We start from the raw sequence: 20,150 nt of genomic DNA on the forward strand, positions 1-20,150 counted from the left end.
ATGGGCAAAATCAGATACTTCACAAAAAGATATATGAATGAATGGCCAATAAGCACATGAAAAGTTGGAACAGTTTTCAGCAAAACATAACTTTGCAACCATACAAATGCAAAATAAAACTAAAATGAGATTCCACTGCAAACCACTAAAAGGGCTAAAATTTTAAAAGACACTTGAGAAGACAATTGTAAATGCTGGTGAGGATGGGAAGCAACTGGAACTCTAATTGCTGTTAGGAATATAAAATGGTACAACCACACTTGGGAAGATAGCAGCTTTACTAATAACAGTCAAAAAGTGGGAACGACTTAAGTGTATAAATAGATATACAAATAGTGTTGTGTCCTTATAATGGAAATTAAGCAATAAAAAGGACTGAATTACTGACGTTGGCACCAACATAGATGAATCTCAATAACATTATACTGTGTAAAAGAGGCCAGATCAAAAAGAGTATATATAGTCTATGATTCCATTCAACTGAAGGTCTAGAAAAAGCAAAACTATAAACTATAGTGACATAAAACAGAACGGTGGTTGCCTGGGGCTTGGGGGTATAACAAGACTGACTGACAAAGATTATAAAGGACCCTTTTGAGGTGGCTGAAATACTGACCATGCTGTTGGTTAAATGGGTGTACACTTGTCAAATCTCATCAAAGAGTACCATTAAAACAACTGCTCTTATTGTATATAAATTATACCTCAAAGTTGATTTTAAAAACCTATAATCAGGTATAATTATAACATATAATTATACCATTTTATGAGGTCATGTGTAAGGGTAAATCATATAATCAAGTGAAAATAGGATTCAAGGAGAAACCACTAAGGAGGAGAATCAAATTGTCTTAATAATCGAAGATACTGTATCCACACCCTAAATTTAGATAAGAACATAAAGTGAAGACATAAAGGGATAATGGGCTATTTTAGTTCTCATGTCTAAAAAGAGAACAAGTCCTAGGAAAAAGTTGAATCTCGAATGTCATATTAAATTATGGATATTATTTCTCACAAAATTGTGAAATAAAAGACATGAAAATACATTGGAATATGTAAAATGACCTTCATATCAATAATTCTTGGGTAATAAATACATGCATACATTAAGTTCAGGGCATTATTTTTGAGAAGGCAGTAAAATGTGTACTAACGCTATGAGAATCTCTACCCACAATGTTCTTTCTTTAATTAAAAAAATTTTTAAAAACCAGTGTAAAGGATAAACATTTAGAACTCTGAAAAACAAGTATCAGGGAAAAAATATTCCTGGCCATTCTCAAACTGAGATAAAAAATATCTCAGACATATAATAATAGCATGTCTGCATACGTGAAACTGATGGGAGCAGACGATGTTGACCTGGCCTATCAAAATTTCTTTGCACTCTTGGAAGGAGCTTAAATGGGAAATGTTATGTTTTTTGGTTGTTTTTAAAATAGCCTTCAGAAGATTTAGAAAACAAATTGAGGTAACAACACAACACTTCAAACAATACTTTTTATTGACTTATCTTCTGAGACAATCAAGTCCACACTCCTTTACCTTACAGGTACGTCCCTGGAAACATTTGAGAAGAATTGTTTAATGTGTATGTTAGGAATTTTATTAGACTACTAAATAAATTAACCTCAAAATAACAAAAGCTTTAGACATAAAATAGGAGCTTTATTCATTTTTTATTCCTACTAAGCTATGGTAGAATATCACCTTCCTTATGACTGGTCTCCCACATTAAAGCAGGCCAAATTATTTTGATTTCACTTAAGTTTATTAAGTTATTTGTCATTTCAAAACTTCATAAAGTAAATAAAAACATGATTTTAATACACCTTTTTTTCTAAAAACTCAGTTATTTAAAATAAACTTAAGGCTTTGAATTTAAATCCAGGTATCATAATCTGATTGATGTCTATTTCTCCTATACACCTTGCTCTCTGTATTTTTAAATAAAAGTCTCATACTTAGGTAGGCACAATAAGGCAATAAGATATGGCATTCCAGATAGCAAAACTTCATTCAATATCTGTTGCTCCAATGCACTCTTTCGATGGAAGAGTAGTCTGTGTTCCCTTTAGGGTTTTTTTTACATTTATGCTTTGGAAACTTTTTTACTTTACTAAGGGATACTAAAACTTCATCCGAGCTCAACCCCACTGAATAACAATTCTAAATCAGTCAAGCCTAAATTAATATAATTTCACTGTACTTACAGTAGTACTTCTTTCAAATACCATCAAAAGTGAATTCCTACCTCTCACTGCCAGCATTTAAATTCTAAATGATGCTTCGAAACTATCTGCAGCTATTTTACAGTCTATAAAGCATGGATATTCTGCTCTATGGGTGATATAGTTCACTGACCACATTTTCACCTGAAAGCAGTTCTGTTTAATATAAACGTTTGGCTCAAATATCTGCGTGCCTAAAATATTTGGGAGAACGCATTCCAAAAAGTAATTTAATCTCATTAGGAACGTATTGTATAAAATGGAAAGGCATTCGCCACAGCTCCACAGCAAGCACTTTCATTACGTAAGCAGTCCATATTCTGGCAGTTAAGTACTCTACACACTGTTTTCCTTTAATGATTTTTCAGTTGGAAAAAAAACACCAACTTTTAAAAGACATAGGACAGATTTTGGCTTTTGCATTAATTTTATGAGTGTAATCAATAATATCTCTTATTAAGGGACAAAAATAATTGGACAAAATAGAAGTTCAGCACTGGGAAATAACTCAAAAGACTCAACGGAAGCATTATTCTCTTAAACATCTATCTTCTAAATCAAAATTAAACCTGACAATAGATTCACTCACCAATATTTTCTGTGGGCATTGAGACTCTGGTTGGTTCTACGAGATTGTCAGCCAGGACAAAAGCTCCTTCTTCCAATGTATCCAGTAGCATTGTTGCAGTATGTGCTTGTTCAGAAGAATTCATGTGTTTCCATGATTCCAAAGCTTCAGGTCTCAGAAGGTTGTCCACTGTGTCAACAATTGCCTGCATCCATTAGAAAACTGTCATTAGTTTTGACTGCTTCTAGTACCAAGGTGATTTTCAATCACTGACTAGTGACAATTGTAATATTTATCTGTCATGATGATTTACTCTTATGGAAGAACACCTGGACAACATATATCTGGCCAACTTGATGTCTGACCCTTTCAAAATAGAACTAGCTGAAGATCAGCAGACTACTATTTACTTATAAAGACTAAGTATAAAGAAATGACTCGTTTCTGTTTATCTAATCATATTTCAATTGTTGAAAAGAAATAAAACCAGTGTCAGCTCTTAACCTGAGGTATTACCCCTACATGTATGGTCATTCCTACATATAACCTCAAGACTTAAATGTTCTAAATAGAAGACACTGGTGTCTCTAGAGTAGCCTAATATCTATGCTTGAAAATTAAACCATATTGTTTTTTGCAATCTGAACTAAAATAATAACCAAAATTGTGCCTTATAACATTGTCTGCTTATTATCATTGGGAAAAAACCAAGGTGGTGTCAAAGTGTATAAACTATCTGTGAACATTTTCACTCTTCCAATTGCCTGGCCAGCTAAAAAACACTTGAGAGTATACCTTAATTCATAAACAATCATCTGTTTTTAAGGAGATCAAGAGAACAGTCAAAATATTTAAAACCTATACTAATAATTTAATAAAAACAGAAAGGCAAAGTAAAGTCTTAATAAGTATCCAAGTTATAAATATTCATATGTGTAGGTTTAGTTTATTACCACGTAAAACAACATTAAATAAAAATGTAACCCGGTCAGTTAAGCAACTGAAGGCAAGCTTTTGTACTGATACTTACTTTAGCTGTACACTGACTATGGCTTGGATAGCTGAAATCACTGAGTTTATTTACTCTTTCCCATTTACCTAGCCATAATGTGTCATTAAGCCCAAATATCAATTGTTTTGATCTATTGATAATCACTGAGAAAAAAGAACACACACTCTACAAAGAACAACAACAAAAATTGCTAGTTTGAGGTACTATATTGAAATGAGCACAGGGAAAAGTTGTTTGAGGCTACTGTCAGAGTTAAGATTAATTAGCTTAGTCCATCTTAATATCCTCCTTCTGTCTGCCACGTGAGCCACCACGACCTTGCTGGCAGGTAGAAGATACTCGCAAGTGGCATTAAAGGCTTTTTTCTCTCTTTAATGGGAGATAGAATAGTCAAAATGCTCACCCTGATACTGCTGCAGCCATTAACTAGAGTGGAACAGAAACTGGTCTGCTGAGGCCAGATTCATTAGTCACCAAGAAATACAGACTGGAGCCTCTAATCTAAGTTACAAATGAATCCTCTGTCACAAAGCAGGAACTCGCTTCATTTGCATAGTGTAAGTCAGCTTCTGATTTGTAACTTAAGAAGTTTTATTAGTTTTATCTGAACACAGAAGCTCACTTGAGACATACTGAAAATGACACTGGTCAGAAATTAAGGTCATGCTGAAATTTACTACCTATACACATAACTCGCTGATGGTATGCTTTTATTAATTTGTAACGTTCCTTAGTTATTATCAGTTGTATTTTTCTAGTGGAATCAAAATGATCATTAGCCTAATCATATTCCTGAAGTAGTCTCCCTGCCAAAGAAAAAAAGCTATTCTATTCCCACTGAGATATATGTCCTGGGCAACATACTAATTATTACATTTCACACATTAACTAATACCTTAAAAGTGAGCTGAAAATTTCCATATAACAAATTCTACACACTTCAGTATGTATTTCTTTGCCCCCATTAAACAAGCTAATAAGAAACTTTCAAAATATTACCACCTAAAAACAGACTTTCCCACTGCCTTTTCTTGTAAAGTTCTCAGATGCAACAATGTCTATTACTCGTTAGTGAAATGCTGTTCTTTTTTTCTAGATCTTGCCAACTAAAACTGGTGAAGTCATATCTTTTGAATAAACTCTATTCTACAAAACTTACAAAGTTCTTTTGTTTTGTTTTCATACGCATACAGATTAGTTCTTCAAGGTTTGATTGACTAGGAATATGGTCCCCAGATGAGTAGGGTTAGAAAGTAACCATCCCCAGCAAAAGGAACTTCTTTATTATTTGGATCTACCACACAGAACTGGCTTGGCATAATTCCACTGTTAGCCTCACCATGTTTCCTATTTTACTTGGATATACCAGTGAGAAAAAATGGCTGCAGTGGGCGAGGATTCTGAGCCAAACAGTGGCTTTCTGTTTCTATCATCTTGATAAAAACCAACATATAACATATATCGAGAGCACTGTCACATTATTTACATTTTATTTCTAGTAACCCATCCCCATATCAACCTGATTCTAGAAATGACTCCAAAAATTTTCAAGACAAAACCTATTTTATTTAAGAGTACACCACAGAGATAAGAAAGCAGTGACTTTTTCATGCACATACATTATGACTACACAGTCTTTGATATGATAAACTGCCAAGAATATATCATAGCTGTTTTACTCAAGTTGTTTTTCAATCCACAGAGATGACAACAGGAAATAACGAGACTTTATGATTACTTTCCAATTCAGAGGATATTTCATTAAAATTCTTGTATGTTTGGATGAATGGAAAAACGGCAAAAATCATAAAAATAAATTATTTGCTTATTCTGAGAGTAATATACCTGTGAAAAGCCAACATTTGTACAGCTGATATGGGGCACATTATATAATTATCAAAGACTGAAATACATTGGATCATGCAGCAAGATGATAAAGCGTAGCAGGTAGCTGAAGAAGGGAGAAAGCAGGGTAACAGCACAGGAGAGATACCTTAAGGTAAGCCCTGCATGTCTTCTCTCGTTTTTGGAGCTTTTTAGTAAAAGAAAAGAAAATCAGAGGTTAGATTTTTATCTGTTGAAAATTGAGGAAAGAAGAAATCCTCAAAACTTAAGCTGGTGGTCCTGAGCTCAGTGTTTATTATGTACCGTAATCCTCTGGATTTTTGTGAGTCTATACTGATTGCCAAGATTGTGTATTCAGTTTTCAGCTGTATTTTACTAAACATGATAATCCAAAGTATCTTGATAAACCTAGAGACAAAGTATGTGATGAAAAGGAAGAAAAAAACCGTAAAACTATTTTAGCCACAGATTTCAGATTCATATGAATTTCATATAAACACTTTATAGTATGGTTAAAATAACTATCAAATTTTTGTCAAGGTAGGCTAACACACTATACTCCTAGCAAAGGAAACTTGTCCTTCTCTCAAAACCTACCACTGAAAACAGTATTTCAGTGGCTAACATTCCTATATGCATCACAATTTTCTTACAATCACAAGAGTTGACTGTATTAGTATATGAGTTGTATAACACAATCTCTCCTAGTGCGCCTTTCAAAGTGAGGGTACTGACCACAACCAGGCAGATGAAGTTTACCACCAACTAAAATCTCCCTCAGGTAATAAGCGTCATTTGGGGATGGGGGGTGGGGGATGGGTGTGCACGTTGCTCCTTTCCCAACTATAATTCTTTCTTGAGATATGAACCAAATTAGAAGTTCTGTTTCTGTGCGTTTGCAAGGGGGCCAAAAGTTAGGCAGTCAACTGCTGGAAGAATCCAGAGCAGCCATACAAAACATCTAATTGAAAATAACAGAAAATTTCTACCTACCTTGTTATAACTCCGTCCAGCTGAATCCTTTTCACTAGGTTTCAGTTCCTGCAGCTGTGCATCAAGAATGTCCACCAACTGCTCCATCAACCTCACTGAAGAACTCACGTCCCCAGCAAACACTGGCCCTTTGGTATGTTTAGCCAGTTCATTGGCAAGGCTAGCAGCGTTTTCTCCACTTCTGATCTGAAATGACAGTTTATATTATCTCAGTAAGATTTCTTGTTCTGTTTGTGGCTTCCTGTTCTTTTCCCAAGTATCTCTGTTGTGGTGAGAAAAATATTTGCAAATATGTCAAAATCTGCAACTAAAACCAATAACTTTCTCTTCATTTCAGATGATTAAAGAATCTTAGATCTTCAAAAAAATAAACTTAATCAGACATTTTAAAGAAACAAAAGGTAAAAAAATCAGAAATCCTTTAAAAAGATTTTGAGATAGTTCTCTCACTTCACTGCAACCATTTAAAACTGCTATTTTAAAATCTTACTTATTTATTCCAATGATCCAGAAATTTAAGTGAGAATGTAATCAATATAATACTGAGGGCTATTATCTACTGCTTGCATTTTAGAAAGGTAGATGGTGAAGGAGAAACTAAAATGTCACTGCATTACACTAATATTAAAGTTACTAATGCTTTTTAAAGTCATTTTTCTTATTCTATCATAATCATCTGCAATATGAACATCTGCTTGCATTCTGTGGATTCAGTTTCAAATTAATGATATTTGATTTATTAGGCCAATACACTATTTGTTTTACAAACATCAAAAGAAACAGAACTAAATATGAATGAAATTAAGCAAGTATGTACTCATTAAAAAGCTTAACATAGAAAACAGCATGCCCTGAAACATATGTAACTTTGAATAAATAGTTTACAGACAAAGCTATGCATAATTTTTTACTTTTACACTGAACAAAGAGCAACAAAGCTGGTTTTAACATACAAAGCTAAATTATTTATGTTAGAAGTTAAAGCCCTTAATCACCAATGTGTATCATATTAAAAGGTTCCAACCAACCTTCTGAGCCAGCTGATTTACCCAGTGTGAGGTACAGTTGCTAAGATCAGGGCCCCTAGGGTTCCATGTTCCAGTGGAAAGCATGCAGAGATACGAGGCAGTTCCTACAACAGATGTAGAAAGCAACAGTGAAATTGAAACCATTTTTTCTGCATGCATTCGGGAAATCAGCTATGATGATCCTACTCCGTGTGTTAAATTTTGAATAAACATTAATGGAAGTAGTTGACAATAACTGATGAAAAGTAGGGTATAATGCAGCCTATAAACAGTAAATATAAAGTTGGCACAGAAATATCAGACATTTACAGCAAACAAACAAAAAGCCCTTGATTTTCTTGGGACTTGTCCAAAATGATACATTGCAATGAGAAAGACAGCTGTAAGGAAACCTCACTAGAGAATCCATGGGCAAAAATCTCAGGCTTGACCTAGGTCTTTAAGAGGGAGAGGTAATTCAGTGCCTGACCTCAAATGACTTTTACAGTTTAAAAACCTTTAAGTTGTCTACATGTGCTATATTACCAAAGTAACACAAATAACAATGAAGTTAGCTATTGTAAATATCTCTTTCCTCAAATAAAATCACTTCTGTGTAATTCAGAACCTACTTAAAATAAGTTTTAAAATGTATATATAGTATTTGACAGGAAATACCTCTCGTTCCCTTGGGACATGGTCGTTCAACCATCATTCCCCTTTGTGTCTGAGGCCACCTTATCCCCCTTGCGTCTAATGCTTCACAGAATCTCTCTGGCAGGGGAAAAATATTTGTTACAGGAGGAATTTTGGTTGTAGAAACTACTGGAGGTGGTTTTGTCCCTTTGCTTCCTTCCTGAGATCCAGCTACAGTCGTGCTCATGGGGCCTTTCTGTGAAGTGCTTGTGGTTGATACTGTGGTTTTGAACATCTCAGCTGAAGAAGTTACTGTCACAGCTGTGGTAGGCACTACGGAAAAAAGATGAGTATGTTAATCTCAAACACACACTTGCACTCATACGTGAACTTGTATGCGTGCACGCATGCACACACACACACACACACACACACACACACACACACACACAATCCCTACCCATCCAACTACCCCAACACCAACAAAATGAGAAATTAATGAGAATATCCGTAGGGTGGGAGGAAGAATAAATCTCTTCATTTATCCCAATTTATTCATACTGTTGGCTAAGCGATGGCAGTTTACAATTTACCATAGATTTTGCTCTATGACTCTAATTGTGCTAGGCTTACTTCTCAATGAAATATTTGATAATAAATTTTATGTACAATTTCATCATATATCATGTAACAGGAAATGAAGGACAGTTTCATATAGAAAATTTCAATGTACATATCAAATACATTATGTCATATCAAATACATAATTTAGAAAAATCCGTTTCTTATATACATTCATACTCTGAAACAATAAAATTCAAAGTATCAACAAAAGTCTAACCATTACATGTAATTAGGACAATAGAAAATTTCAAGTCACCCACTCTGCATCTTGCAGGAAAACAAATACTGTAACATCTTTCCACCCAGCAGCCATTCTTGCTTGAGAGATTTTTGAGCATGCCTGATTAGATCCAAACAGAAAATAAGCTGGGCATGCTTGTGCTGTTTCAGTTAGGAAACATCTGAGGCTTCGACATTTTTACTTTTGAAAACACAGGTATGAAAAAGAAACTAGTTCTGGTGAGAGGTTACAATGCAATCTCATATCAAGATAACGGGTTCGATCAAATAATGCCTAATTTGAAAACAACCCTACATATCCTACTGACCCTTAACAGAGTATAAAAGGATTTAAAAATATAAAAGTGGATTTAAGAGTAGAAATTTTAAAAGAAAAAAATTTTAAGGTTATTTTAGACTTCCAACATTACTTTTAAACTGTTAAATCCACTAGGTTAAAATAATAATGGAGCTTAGTGATTCCTTCATTAATTAACAATTAGTTTAAAAACACAACAAAAATTCTGTCAGTAAAACTTTAATGGCACCATTTAAAAATCTATCAGGTGATCACACTATAGTTTTATCAACATTTTTTTTTTTTTTTTTTTTTCGTTATGCGGGCCTCTCACTGTTGTGGCCTCTCCCGTTGCGGAGCACAGGCTCCGGACGCACAGGCTCAGCGGCCATGGCTCACGGGCTTAGTTGCTCCGCGGCATGTGGGATCTTCCCGGACCAGGGCACGAACCCGTGTCTCCTGCATCGGCAGGCGGATTCTCAACCACTGCGCCACCAGGGAAGCCCTATCAACATTTAGATTACTGGCTCTTAAGACCTTACAAATATGATGCCTTAAATTTAAATTCAGTAGAACTAAAAACTATTTTTTAAAATAATCTTATAAAACATTAGCTTACTTTATGGCTTTGCTATACATAAGAAACAAACTAGAACATTAAAACTTCTTGGAAAACAAGTTCATATTATCACTGATAATATTAAGTTCTGGTCCATAAATAGTTTACATAATTCTGACTCTATGACAGAGTATGCTAAGTTTATCAGAAAAAGTAGTGTGCACTTGTTTCTAGTTCTTTAGTAGTGAGAAACTTCTTGTTATCAAGAAGTGCAAGACACACTTTTTACACCCTATTTTCATTCTATCACAAGAGAAACTTCTTAAGCAATGTTTTATTTCCAGGGCATCAGTTACTGACCATATGAGAGAAGCCTGTGTACATTAGCCAAACATCATGCCTAGCCAGCTGCTACAGAAACCTATTCAAACCTGTTTATCTTTTTCTGTAAAGCGCTTCCCTGACATCCTGTTAAACCTCGGAATTTTCTTTTGATTACAATGCAGCCAGGCTTTTCAGTGCTTTCTCAATTAACATTTGTCAAAAGCATCACAATCTTTTGCAGAAGTGTCAAGTGAATGCTGCTGAATGAATAAAAGCGGGGTGGGGGTGGGGGGGGAGGGGGGCGGGGGGATTTGGAGCAAAGAGAAAAGGGCAGAGCAAAATGGTTTAGTGCTACACCTTCTGATGTATCCCTTGACACTGTGCTAATTAGTACATATTTAATCACTGAAATATGTATTAACAATACTACAATTAGTGATCTGTTTGCTGAGCATCAGTAAAGATTCATAATAAGTGAGTGAAGGTAGGCAATAAAATGACTTATTAAATGCACAAAATTTAATGCAACATTCTATACCCTATTTGCATGTGTCACTGATAATAAATTTTCATACCTTTTTACCTTTTTGTTCATCAAAAGAAGTTTAAAGGGAAGCAACACATTATTCAAAGGTAAATCAATAAAATATTGGGGTATCATGAAAATAAACATGAACATCAACTTTAAGTGGCAAAATGAAGCCCTTTAGGACAACTATAAGATTTTGCAAGGCTAAAGTTTAACAACTTCAAGGAAAGCGTTTTTTTCTAATGTTGAAGCTAGAAATGAAGAGGTATTTCTAAAAATTAATATTTCTTTCCTTAGGTGAAGATAGGTCGCAGCAGGGCACCCCATGATGATAAAAGCTTACACTTATTCAGCATTTATGTACCAGATGCTATGCTAATCACCATTCATGGATCATCAGATCAATCTTATTTAATCCTTACCACAACCCCATGAAGTAGGCACTATGATTATCTTCCTTTTATAAAAGAGAAGACTGAGCCATGGAGGAGGTTAAGCAATTTGTTCAGGTTCACTTGTCCATACTCTTAAATGTTATGATCTTACTTTTCTAGGTAAAAGATTTTCAGAGACTCTAGGAAAGTATGGCACCCTACAAAGCAATTTGTCCTTATTTTGGAGCATTTAACTGACACTGTGTTCTGCGTAAATCTTTAAAAGAAGAAAAAAATGTGGGAACATAAGATACTGAAGCAATAAAAAGTTTCATAAGGAACCATAAGGAACCTTTTTGAGCAAAAGGCTCAAAACTCAAGAATATCCTATAAATGGTAACAGAAAACATGGCAACTCACAATAGACTTACATCATAAATCTAAACCCTACTTTACAGAGCCTGTCCCAGAGTTATCAGGTGCCATATCAAACACATAGAGTAAATGACTTAACATTCTATACCTACCATTTATTATTTGAGTACAGAGAGGTAGAAACGGTGCCCATAATGCTAATAAACATAATTAATAGGTACCCATGAAAATTTCAACAAACACATACAGAATGGTTCAATTTACTATGACAGTATTTACTAAGAACTTGCTAATTATCACCAGCTTTTTCCTGTGTGAAAAGATTTTAAGGACAATATGGGTGGTTATTTCCCTCTTCCAAGTCCCCAAACTCATCCATTATTCACTGAATGAACTCCAGTTAGAGAGAGTCTGTAGCCTGGTAAGGCAAAACTGCAGATTTACTAAATTTACCCTTATTCGATGTCTAAAAACACTGATCATCTTTTTTTTTTTTTTTTTGAGGTACGTGGGACTCTCACTGTGTGGCCTCTCCCGTTGCGGAGCACAGGCTCCGGACGTGCAGGCCCAGCGGCCATGGCTCACGGGCCCAGCCGCTCCGCAGCATGTGGGATCCTCCCGGACCAAGGCACGAACCCGCGTCCCCTGCATTGGCAGGCGGACTCCTAACCACTGCGCCAGGGAAGCCCTGATCATCTTTAAATTAGCATCCATTATCAGCGGGAAGATGTTTTAAGGATCTATGCTAAACACTTCCTAAGTAATAGACCTAACTGGCTCTCTTGATAAAAAATTTCCCTAATGTTGTTTAAGTGTCATACTTCATTATTACTCTAAGATATTCAGAAACTGTCAAAACTCAAGACAATACTTTTCAATAATGTTTGGGATATCAAATCTGAAGACAGATTAAGTAAATATATAAATCAATTCAGATTAAGACATAGGAAAGAGTTAATATATGACTGAAATGGGATTTTTCTAAGCCCATTTTATAGAGAAAGAAAGTAAAAGAGGAAAACAGACCTAGTTCAAGGAAATGGAGCAAATTTACTATGCAGAGATCACAAAAAGCTAAAAATTTAAAGAAAAAAAGAAAGATGTATTTGAAAACATTATCAAGGCCAAGCAATAATATACTTGTGCTGTTAGGAATGAAAGGCTTGGATTTATAAATGGGGAAAAGTATTGAAGCTAACACAGTGTGAAACAGTCCACAATGAAAAATTATCCGTTTTACAGCACAATGTACACTTCAGCTATATACATGGTAGCAAAGCCAGTACATAAGACTTGCTGACAGTGGCTTACTGGTTTGACCTAAATGTATGAGCCACAATAGTTCTGCAAAGCCCCATCTACATGCAGTTAGATAACAGCACATATCTTAGATGAGCGAGGCAGGAGTCTCTCTAAAAGCATTTGAAGATAAATTATAAAGAGCACGTGAATAAGAGAATACAATTTAAACATCAGCAAGAAATTTAGGTCAGATAAAACTTTTTACCACTAAGGGTTTAATAAGGGGTCAATACGAATTTTCACTTTCTGAGAATATATAAGAATGGTTAACTATTTTGGATAACACAACACAGCTGTAGGAATGCAGTTACCACATATGGATAAGTTTCTCATTTTCAAAGCTGGTAACTGCTTTTTCCAAAAAGCATCCAAATTATCAAAGGTTCTTTCATCTGAAATGGATCAAGTTATTTACTAGAACATAAGCCACATGTGGAAAATGACATTATTACTCATCTTGTATTTTATGAAGTACTCTGTGACAAGCAGGGAGGCAATGATTCCTTGTTGAGCTGCATCTGTACTCAACTTTAGGTGCTGCCTGATTATGAATTTACACTTTTAAAATTTATTTTCTTTTTTTTCTAATGAAGGGAGAGGGATTTACTGCTACCCAAGATAAATTTAACAGCTGTGAGGGTAATACAGGTTACAAAAAACATTAACACATGTATCTCCACAGTGTCAAATTGTCGATTTACTGACCCTTTTTTTGCCTTTTACAAACCTATAGGATAAAGGAGAAGGATAGTACTAGCGTTTAGAAAAACAACTGAGATATAGGAACCATCCCAAATTGCTGGCCTCAAGAGAAAAAAGATAGGTCTGAATTTAAAAATAAAGAATACTAAGACTATCAACAAAGATTTTTATGTCCTAACAGATTTCATTGAAAGTTTAACAATGGGACATTGCTACAATTTTAACCCAACAAATTCTAGACATACATGAATTAGAGAAAAGGGGGGCTTATACTAAGTCATATGTCATTATTGCCCTTATGTTAAGAAGAAAAATCACATATTTTTGTATTCTATAACTCAAATTAGAAATTCAATTACAAAAGGCTTCTGCTTTTGAGGTCCTAACCCTATGACAATATTTAGAACTTAGTAACATTATACCCTAAACTATGTGTGGGTATATGTAATTGTGTTTAAATGTGTGAATGTATACTGCTTTAACAGAAGAAAAAGATATTAATTTATGTTCCACCTTGTTGAAGAGATTGATTTAGTCACTCCAAGGAACATTCTGGCTCCTACAATTTTGCAGTAACTCAATAATGTGAAAATTCTAATTAACTCAGAAAATTGAAATAATTCAGATCTTTAAAACACAAATATTATTGCTCAAATAGAAAAGACATAATAAGTGTAAGCTCTATAATAATATATTAAGAGGTCATTCTTTTATCATGAGTATGAGGTAATCTTGTTTTAATGAAATATTCAAAACTTCATTTACCCTCAAAAATTATTCACTGCAGAACTGAATTAACTTGCTAAACTAAAATATATTTCCAAAGATTTATAAAATAATGATCCTCCAAAAAGATACCTAAAGAGAACACAAATCAAAAAATGCTAGCGGATTTGTCTTCATAAATCAACACTTGGGATCATTTAATGCTTAGTCCATGTGTAACAGTTAAAGTCACAGAAATACTGACCTAAAGCAGTCACAAATTCATTGGGAAATAAAAATGTGTTATTTTACACAATGATCTAGTAAGATGTTGGATGACTCCTTCTCCTACCCAGAGAGAAGAGGCCAAAACTTCAGAATACTTATGCCTGGCATTGTACATCAAGCCTAGCAATTCTCCTGGGACTTCCTAACAAAAATTTCCTTTTACCACCGGCGCCAAGAAGTTAAAAGGTCTGCACATAGATTATAATCAATTCAGAAGTCAGACAGAAAAAACACACAAAGCTAACAGGTTTGTAGTTGGCATTACATTTTTAGCAATGAAAATCTAAACTGACCAAGGATGCTACAATTTTTTGAAACCAACATTTAAAGGAAGAAATTCAGAAAAAGAAAATGGACCAATATAAGGCTAAAATGTACACAGTATGTGACAATTTGAAATGCCACAATATTATCATTTGCCCTTGAACTATGAAAAGGGAAAGAAAATAAAGAGGAAAAAAATTAAGAAGTCTTAAAAATAAACTGTTCATAAAAGATATAAGCATTAGCAAGCAAACATTCTTACCTTGGGCAGGATCAGGTGGACCAAACTCCAGAGAATATCGTAAAATGAAGTTATTGTTCCACACGTAGAGTTGGTTATCTCTTGGATTGTAATCCACTGCAGCAATATACTGATACTGGTTGGGGAAGGGAACATCTACATATTCTCCTCGGTTTAATCGGGTATTGTAAATATAATCAATTGCATTCTTGCCTGTTTCACTCTCATTGTCTTGATAAACTGACCTGACCACATAAAGGACTCCACAGATCATAAAAGCATTTGATGCAGCTCGCTTGTCATACACAGTCTCCCACGTTGCTTCAAAGCGAAGAGTGTATGGATTCAGTTGGCTAATAACTATCATTCCATTGTTCTGTTCAGTGGCATAAATGACCCATAATCCATTTTCATCAACTGCTAGATCAATATCAGTTTTTCCTCCCCATCTATATGGTGAGGTATCATGATAGTTAGCATAGTTAATTATGGCCTCTCCACTCTTAATTCTAGTCCTCAAGTCAAATTTCACAATATTCCTTGTTCTTTCTTTGTTAAAAAAGACAGCACCATCATATACCACAAATCCAGTACCATCTACTCGATTTGGAAGTTTGTATGTTGTTGTTTGGCGACTGTTTTGGAAATCTTCTAAAGAAGCATATTCTATTAAAGTATCAGTACGATATGGAGTCCAGGGCATGAAATAAATTTTATCTGCAGCCTGAAGAGGGTCCTTGCACCAAGCACCTGCCTTTTGTTCAGCTTCATATATACATGGTGAATCCACAATTGCTTTCAAGGTCCCAGGGCACACAAAAACTAACAGTCACAGAGAAAAAACAAGAATTAAGCAAAGTTAAAAGACTATACAGGCAAACACAAGTTTTAATGATCATAGATCAAAAGAGAAAAATTTACTCTATTAACATTCAATTTTACCAGAAATTATACTTAATACAAGTACTACCTTTCTTTCCTCAAGTTACCATAATTGATGTACCAGCATACAAAGCGGCTGGGGTTTATTTTCACAAATACAAACCTAAGTTTAAGATCATTCATGATTGAGCTAACAATTTACATTTTTGCTCTGTGTTTTTATCTTATAATTCGGTAATTTATGCTTTAAAACTCTGAGCTTTGTACATAAGGGTGAACAAAGTACTTTTAAAACAAACTTTGTACCCTCCCTTCCTTAGCCCACTTATAAGACCCCAAAAGTAGAACACCAAAATTAAGCAAGTAAAACAAACCCAATGTGAAGGCTTATTTAGAATGTCTATGGAACTTAGACTGAAAACAAAAGTGCTTCCATTGAAGGAACATAAATATTCGGAAAATGCAATTAGAAGCATAGAAAAGTAAATACGAGGAAAGGAGTGATGAAACGACCAGGAGACCCTGTAACCATGGCATGCTATGGAGAGGGTTCTGGAAGCCAGGCAAGATGACACTTTAATAATAAAATATCCAAGGGTATCAGAGAAAGAGATAAAGAGTGAAAAGAAACAGAGAAAGGACAGCTCCCCTTTGCCCCGTCACCAGATTTAGTGGTCATATAATTTCACTGTAAACAGTCGACTTCTTTATGAGGTGCATTTATGAGACCCTGCTGATTATATGAGTGTTGTAGGGGAAGGGAAGGGAGAAGGTAACATCCATAAGGCACATAACAGGGAGCTGGGGTTCAAACTGTATACATTATTTACCTTTTTGCTCCACTTCTATTTTAAGCATCGGAAGAAAAAAAAAAGTGCAAGGAAAAAAGAAAAAAGATTAAAATAAATTGACAGTCTAAGACTGAATTCGTAATAGATGCTAAATATAGGAAGAATAAGAGCTGCACTACTTTGGATAAAGAGAAACACAATGGGAAAACCTAGCAGGAGAAAAGATACTAAAGTTACATAAAAGAACATGGATCAATCATTTTAGTAGATTAAGGAGGCAATACAAATATGTTGGCATGTTGCTTCACTTAGTGTACCTGAATAAATAATGAAACTCTTCACTAATGCATGGTGTACATACTCTTGCCTTTCCCAAGTCACTCAGTATTCTTATCAAGTTTTACTTTAAATAGGTAGGCTATAGACACAAATGCATGCATAGGTGTATCATCCCCCTTTATCTTATCATGCGAACTCATTATTAAGCTGACTAATATTAGGTAAACATAACAACAGGGAAATATATTTATAAACATGGCAACTCAATTTTGAAGCTCAGGTCAAAGCTAATGAATATTGATATTGTTACATTTTTCAAAGATACTTATGTAAGAAGAAATATAAAATTATGCATCTCAGCATGTTTCAATTTTTTTCTATTAAATTTTCTGTTTCTAGAAAAATCTATCTTAACTATAAAAAATCTGCCTCCTTTTCAGGAATATATAAGCCTCCCCCTTTACCCCAATAGTTATTTTGAAGGGTAGGCTAAGGTAGTATTTTTCTTCCCCACTAATAATTAGTAAATTTACTTATTTACATTTATATATACTTTATATTATAAAATTCTTATTAAATTCTCTACATCACATATCTCAAACTTGTAATAGAAAGTCTATTAAAAAAAAGTAAGCAAAATACATACAAGGAAAAAGCAAGCACAGTAGGCAAGGAGAAAAAAGGAAGAAAGAATTATGGTTAGCTTATTATGACATTGTCTACTATGATCAATTTACACAAAAGCAAGCTAGCATGCAACGACAATCACACCAAGCATTCAAAGCAAATACCTTGATTCCACAGACCCCATAAAAGGTAAATGCTTTCATAAAACAAACCTGATTAGTAGAGTTATAGGAGAAAAAAATCCTCCCTCCAAGAAATGGATTATGCAGTTAGGAAGTATGCTATATAAGATTCTTGCTGGTAAATAGTATTCTAATAATTACAAACCATAAAATACTATTTCAGATTTTGTATGTAGGTTTTGAAGTATGTTGCCTGAATTTCATAAAGTGACCAGATTAATGTCTGTGATTCTCCCTCTTCCCTTATTAAAATGCATTAGGGTGTGCTAATACTGAATCTCCAAACTGACTACTCAAAGATACTGTAGTTGCACATTTCATTAAGATGGCTTAGCTTGATTAATTTTTTAAAATTATGATAATTCATCAAGATTAAATACTGACCTCCTGAAATACCTTAGGGAGAAACATATCACACAAATATTTTTGCCATAGGAAACCTTCCACATTAAGACACCACCTTCCCCGTCCAACTTGGTCTATTTAACCACTTTCAGGAAACATACTTGCTCTATTAATGCGTAAACCTGACTACATCCAGTAAAAAGGAAATTCAGTGTTACTGACATGGAACAATTCTTTTTTATAAACCACTGGTCCTAAAATTACTGCTCAGTGACGAGCAATATTATACCTGCTTAGAATCAATAAAGGAAGGGCATGGTGGGAAAATGAGGATAAAATAAATCATTAGTGTTGAGTCTGCTCAGACTATCTTTATACAGCTATATTCTTTATTTTAAGGAAAGGATGATTATATTAAAATACATCAATTAAATGCAAAGATGGGAATAATACATTTTAAAATATGTTATGCATTTAAAACAGAACTTAAAACAAGCTCAATAAAGGATGTAGAAAATATATTTTGTTTTCCGTTAATTGAAAATGGCTGGGTTTTATTATTTGATACATTAAAATGACAGGGCAGTTACTGAGCAGAATATTAAATAGGGATGATTTCATTTATGATTTAACTATTATATTTATATTAAAGAAAATAAAATGGATATATATTGTATATAATTTATAATTCTAATGAAAACTGAGAAGTAACATTCAAATGTAAAAGTAAAAAAAAATTAAGCTTTTGATGATTGATGAAGTGCATAAAATATGGATATCCAAAACAAAAGACCTTACACTATGATTTTTATGACAACCCAAAGGATATATATCTGTCAAATCAGCCAAAATTCTCCCAACCGAGAAATATAAAAATACAATAAAATTAATGAAATTAGCATTCTTCATCACCAATATATATTGCAACTTGTCTTAAGAGACTGTATGAATTAATTCATAACAATACATTTACTATGCTATAGAACCAACATAAATACGTGACCCACTAACATCAGTGGAGGACATGGTTATGCAAGACAAGAAATCGACCCAAACAAACTAAAGCCTACATACTCTGTATCTGCAGTGACACACTATTTCATTTTGAATAATCTTATGTTTATTCATTAATAATGATTCAATCAATAGTAAAAGATTTTTTCTCATAAAATAAAACATAGCTAAATTTATGGTATAACTTTAATAACTTAATGATTATTTGAGATAAGAGGGTACAAAAATCAAAACCAAATCGCACCTGTAGGATACAGAAACTCTGATCTGATTACTCTCCTTTATCCTACAAGATCCTTATGACTTCTTTTAAACATACATTCATTCAATTACTAATCAAATATATGTGCCTGTCTATAAACATACAAAGTTCAAAAACAACAGCATTTATAATGGACTCTGTTGAGTAAATTTATTATAAAATTTTCAGAGACCATGGAAAATTTCTAATTTTTTTTTTAAATAAGTGGAAACGGTTTGGGATGGATATGCTCCTGAAGAATTTGCTCTGGATAGAAGATGGCATAAAGCCAGGTGGTTAACAGACACATAATAAATGTTATCTGACAGTGACAGTTTTTATCAACTAAGCGTAAAAGGAGTATGCAAACATTACAAAGTACCAAAATACTATTAAAACAAGGGAAAAGTGAAAGCTAGACGCTTAAAATAAAAACAAGTATAAGAGATGGTTATAACGGACAGAAGCATAAAGAAACAAAAGGAGAGGATAATGGGGAAAAGAGATTGAGAAGATACACAGTCCTAAATAAGATCAGAACAATCTAAAAAAATCCTTTGCATTAATTTTAATATTAGTGAAAATCATGCAATTTATAGTGTGTCACTACTATACAGTATATAGGAATTATAATTACTTCTACTCTTTAGCAAGGAGTAGTTTTAAAAAGCCATAGACTTATTTTCTGTC

The 20,150-nt window shown here is 34.0% G+C and overlaps 1 protein-coding gene across 42 annotated transcripts in view; it reads right to left on the bottom strand.

Annotated features, from left to right (window-relative positions):
* Nucleotides 1-20,150, bottom strand: part of ADGRL2 (adhesion G protein-coupled receptor L2) — a 626,947-nt gene that overhangs the window by 32,168 nt on the left and 574,629 nt on the right. For 22 of the 42 annotated variants that reach the window (XM_067043727.1, XM_067043739.1, XM_067043748.1 and 19 more), the window contains 6 exons: nucleotides 15,121-15,921; nucleotides 8,338-8,628; nucleotides 7,681-7,784; nucleotides 6,653-6,838; nucleotides 5,808-5,846; nucleotides 2,824-3,007 (listed from right to left, as the gene is read on the bottom strand). In XM_067043727.1, the coding sequence (XP_066899828.1) occupies nucleotides 2,824-3,007; nucleotides 5,808-5,846; nucleotides 6,653-6,838; nucleotides 7,681-7,784; nucleotides 8,338-8,628; nucleotides 15,121-15,921 (1,605 nt within the window). The remainder of the gene's footprint in view (nucleotides 1-2,823; nucleotides 3,008-5,807; nucleotides 5,847-6,652; nucleotides 6,839-7,680; nucleotides 7,785-8,337; nucleotides 8,629-15,120; nucleotides 15,922-20,150) is intronic. The other 20 variants (XM_067043848.1, XM_067043981.1, XM_067043845.1 and 17 more) reach the window with 3 other exon arrangements.

This window comes from Kogia breviceps, chromosome 1, assembly GCF_026419965.1.
Source record: "Kogia breviceps isolate mKogBre1 chromosome 1, mKogBre1 haplotype 1, whole genome shotgun sequence".
NCBI lineage: Eukaryota > Metazoa > Chordata > Mammalia > Artiodactyla > Physeteridae > Kogia > Kogia breviceps.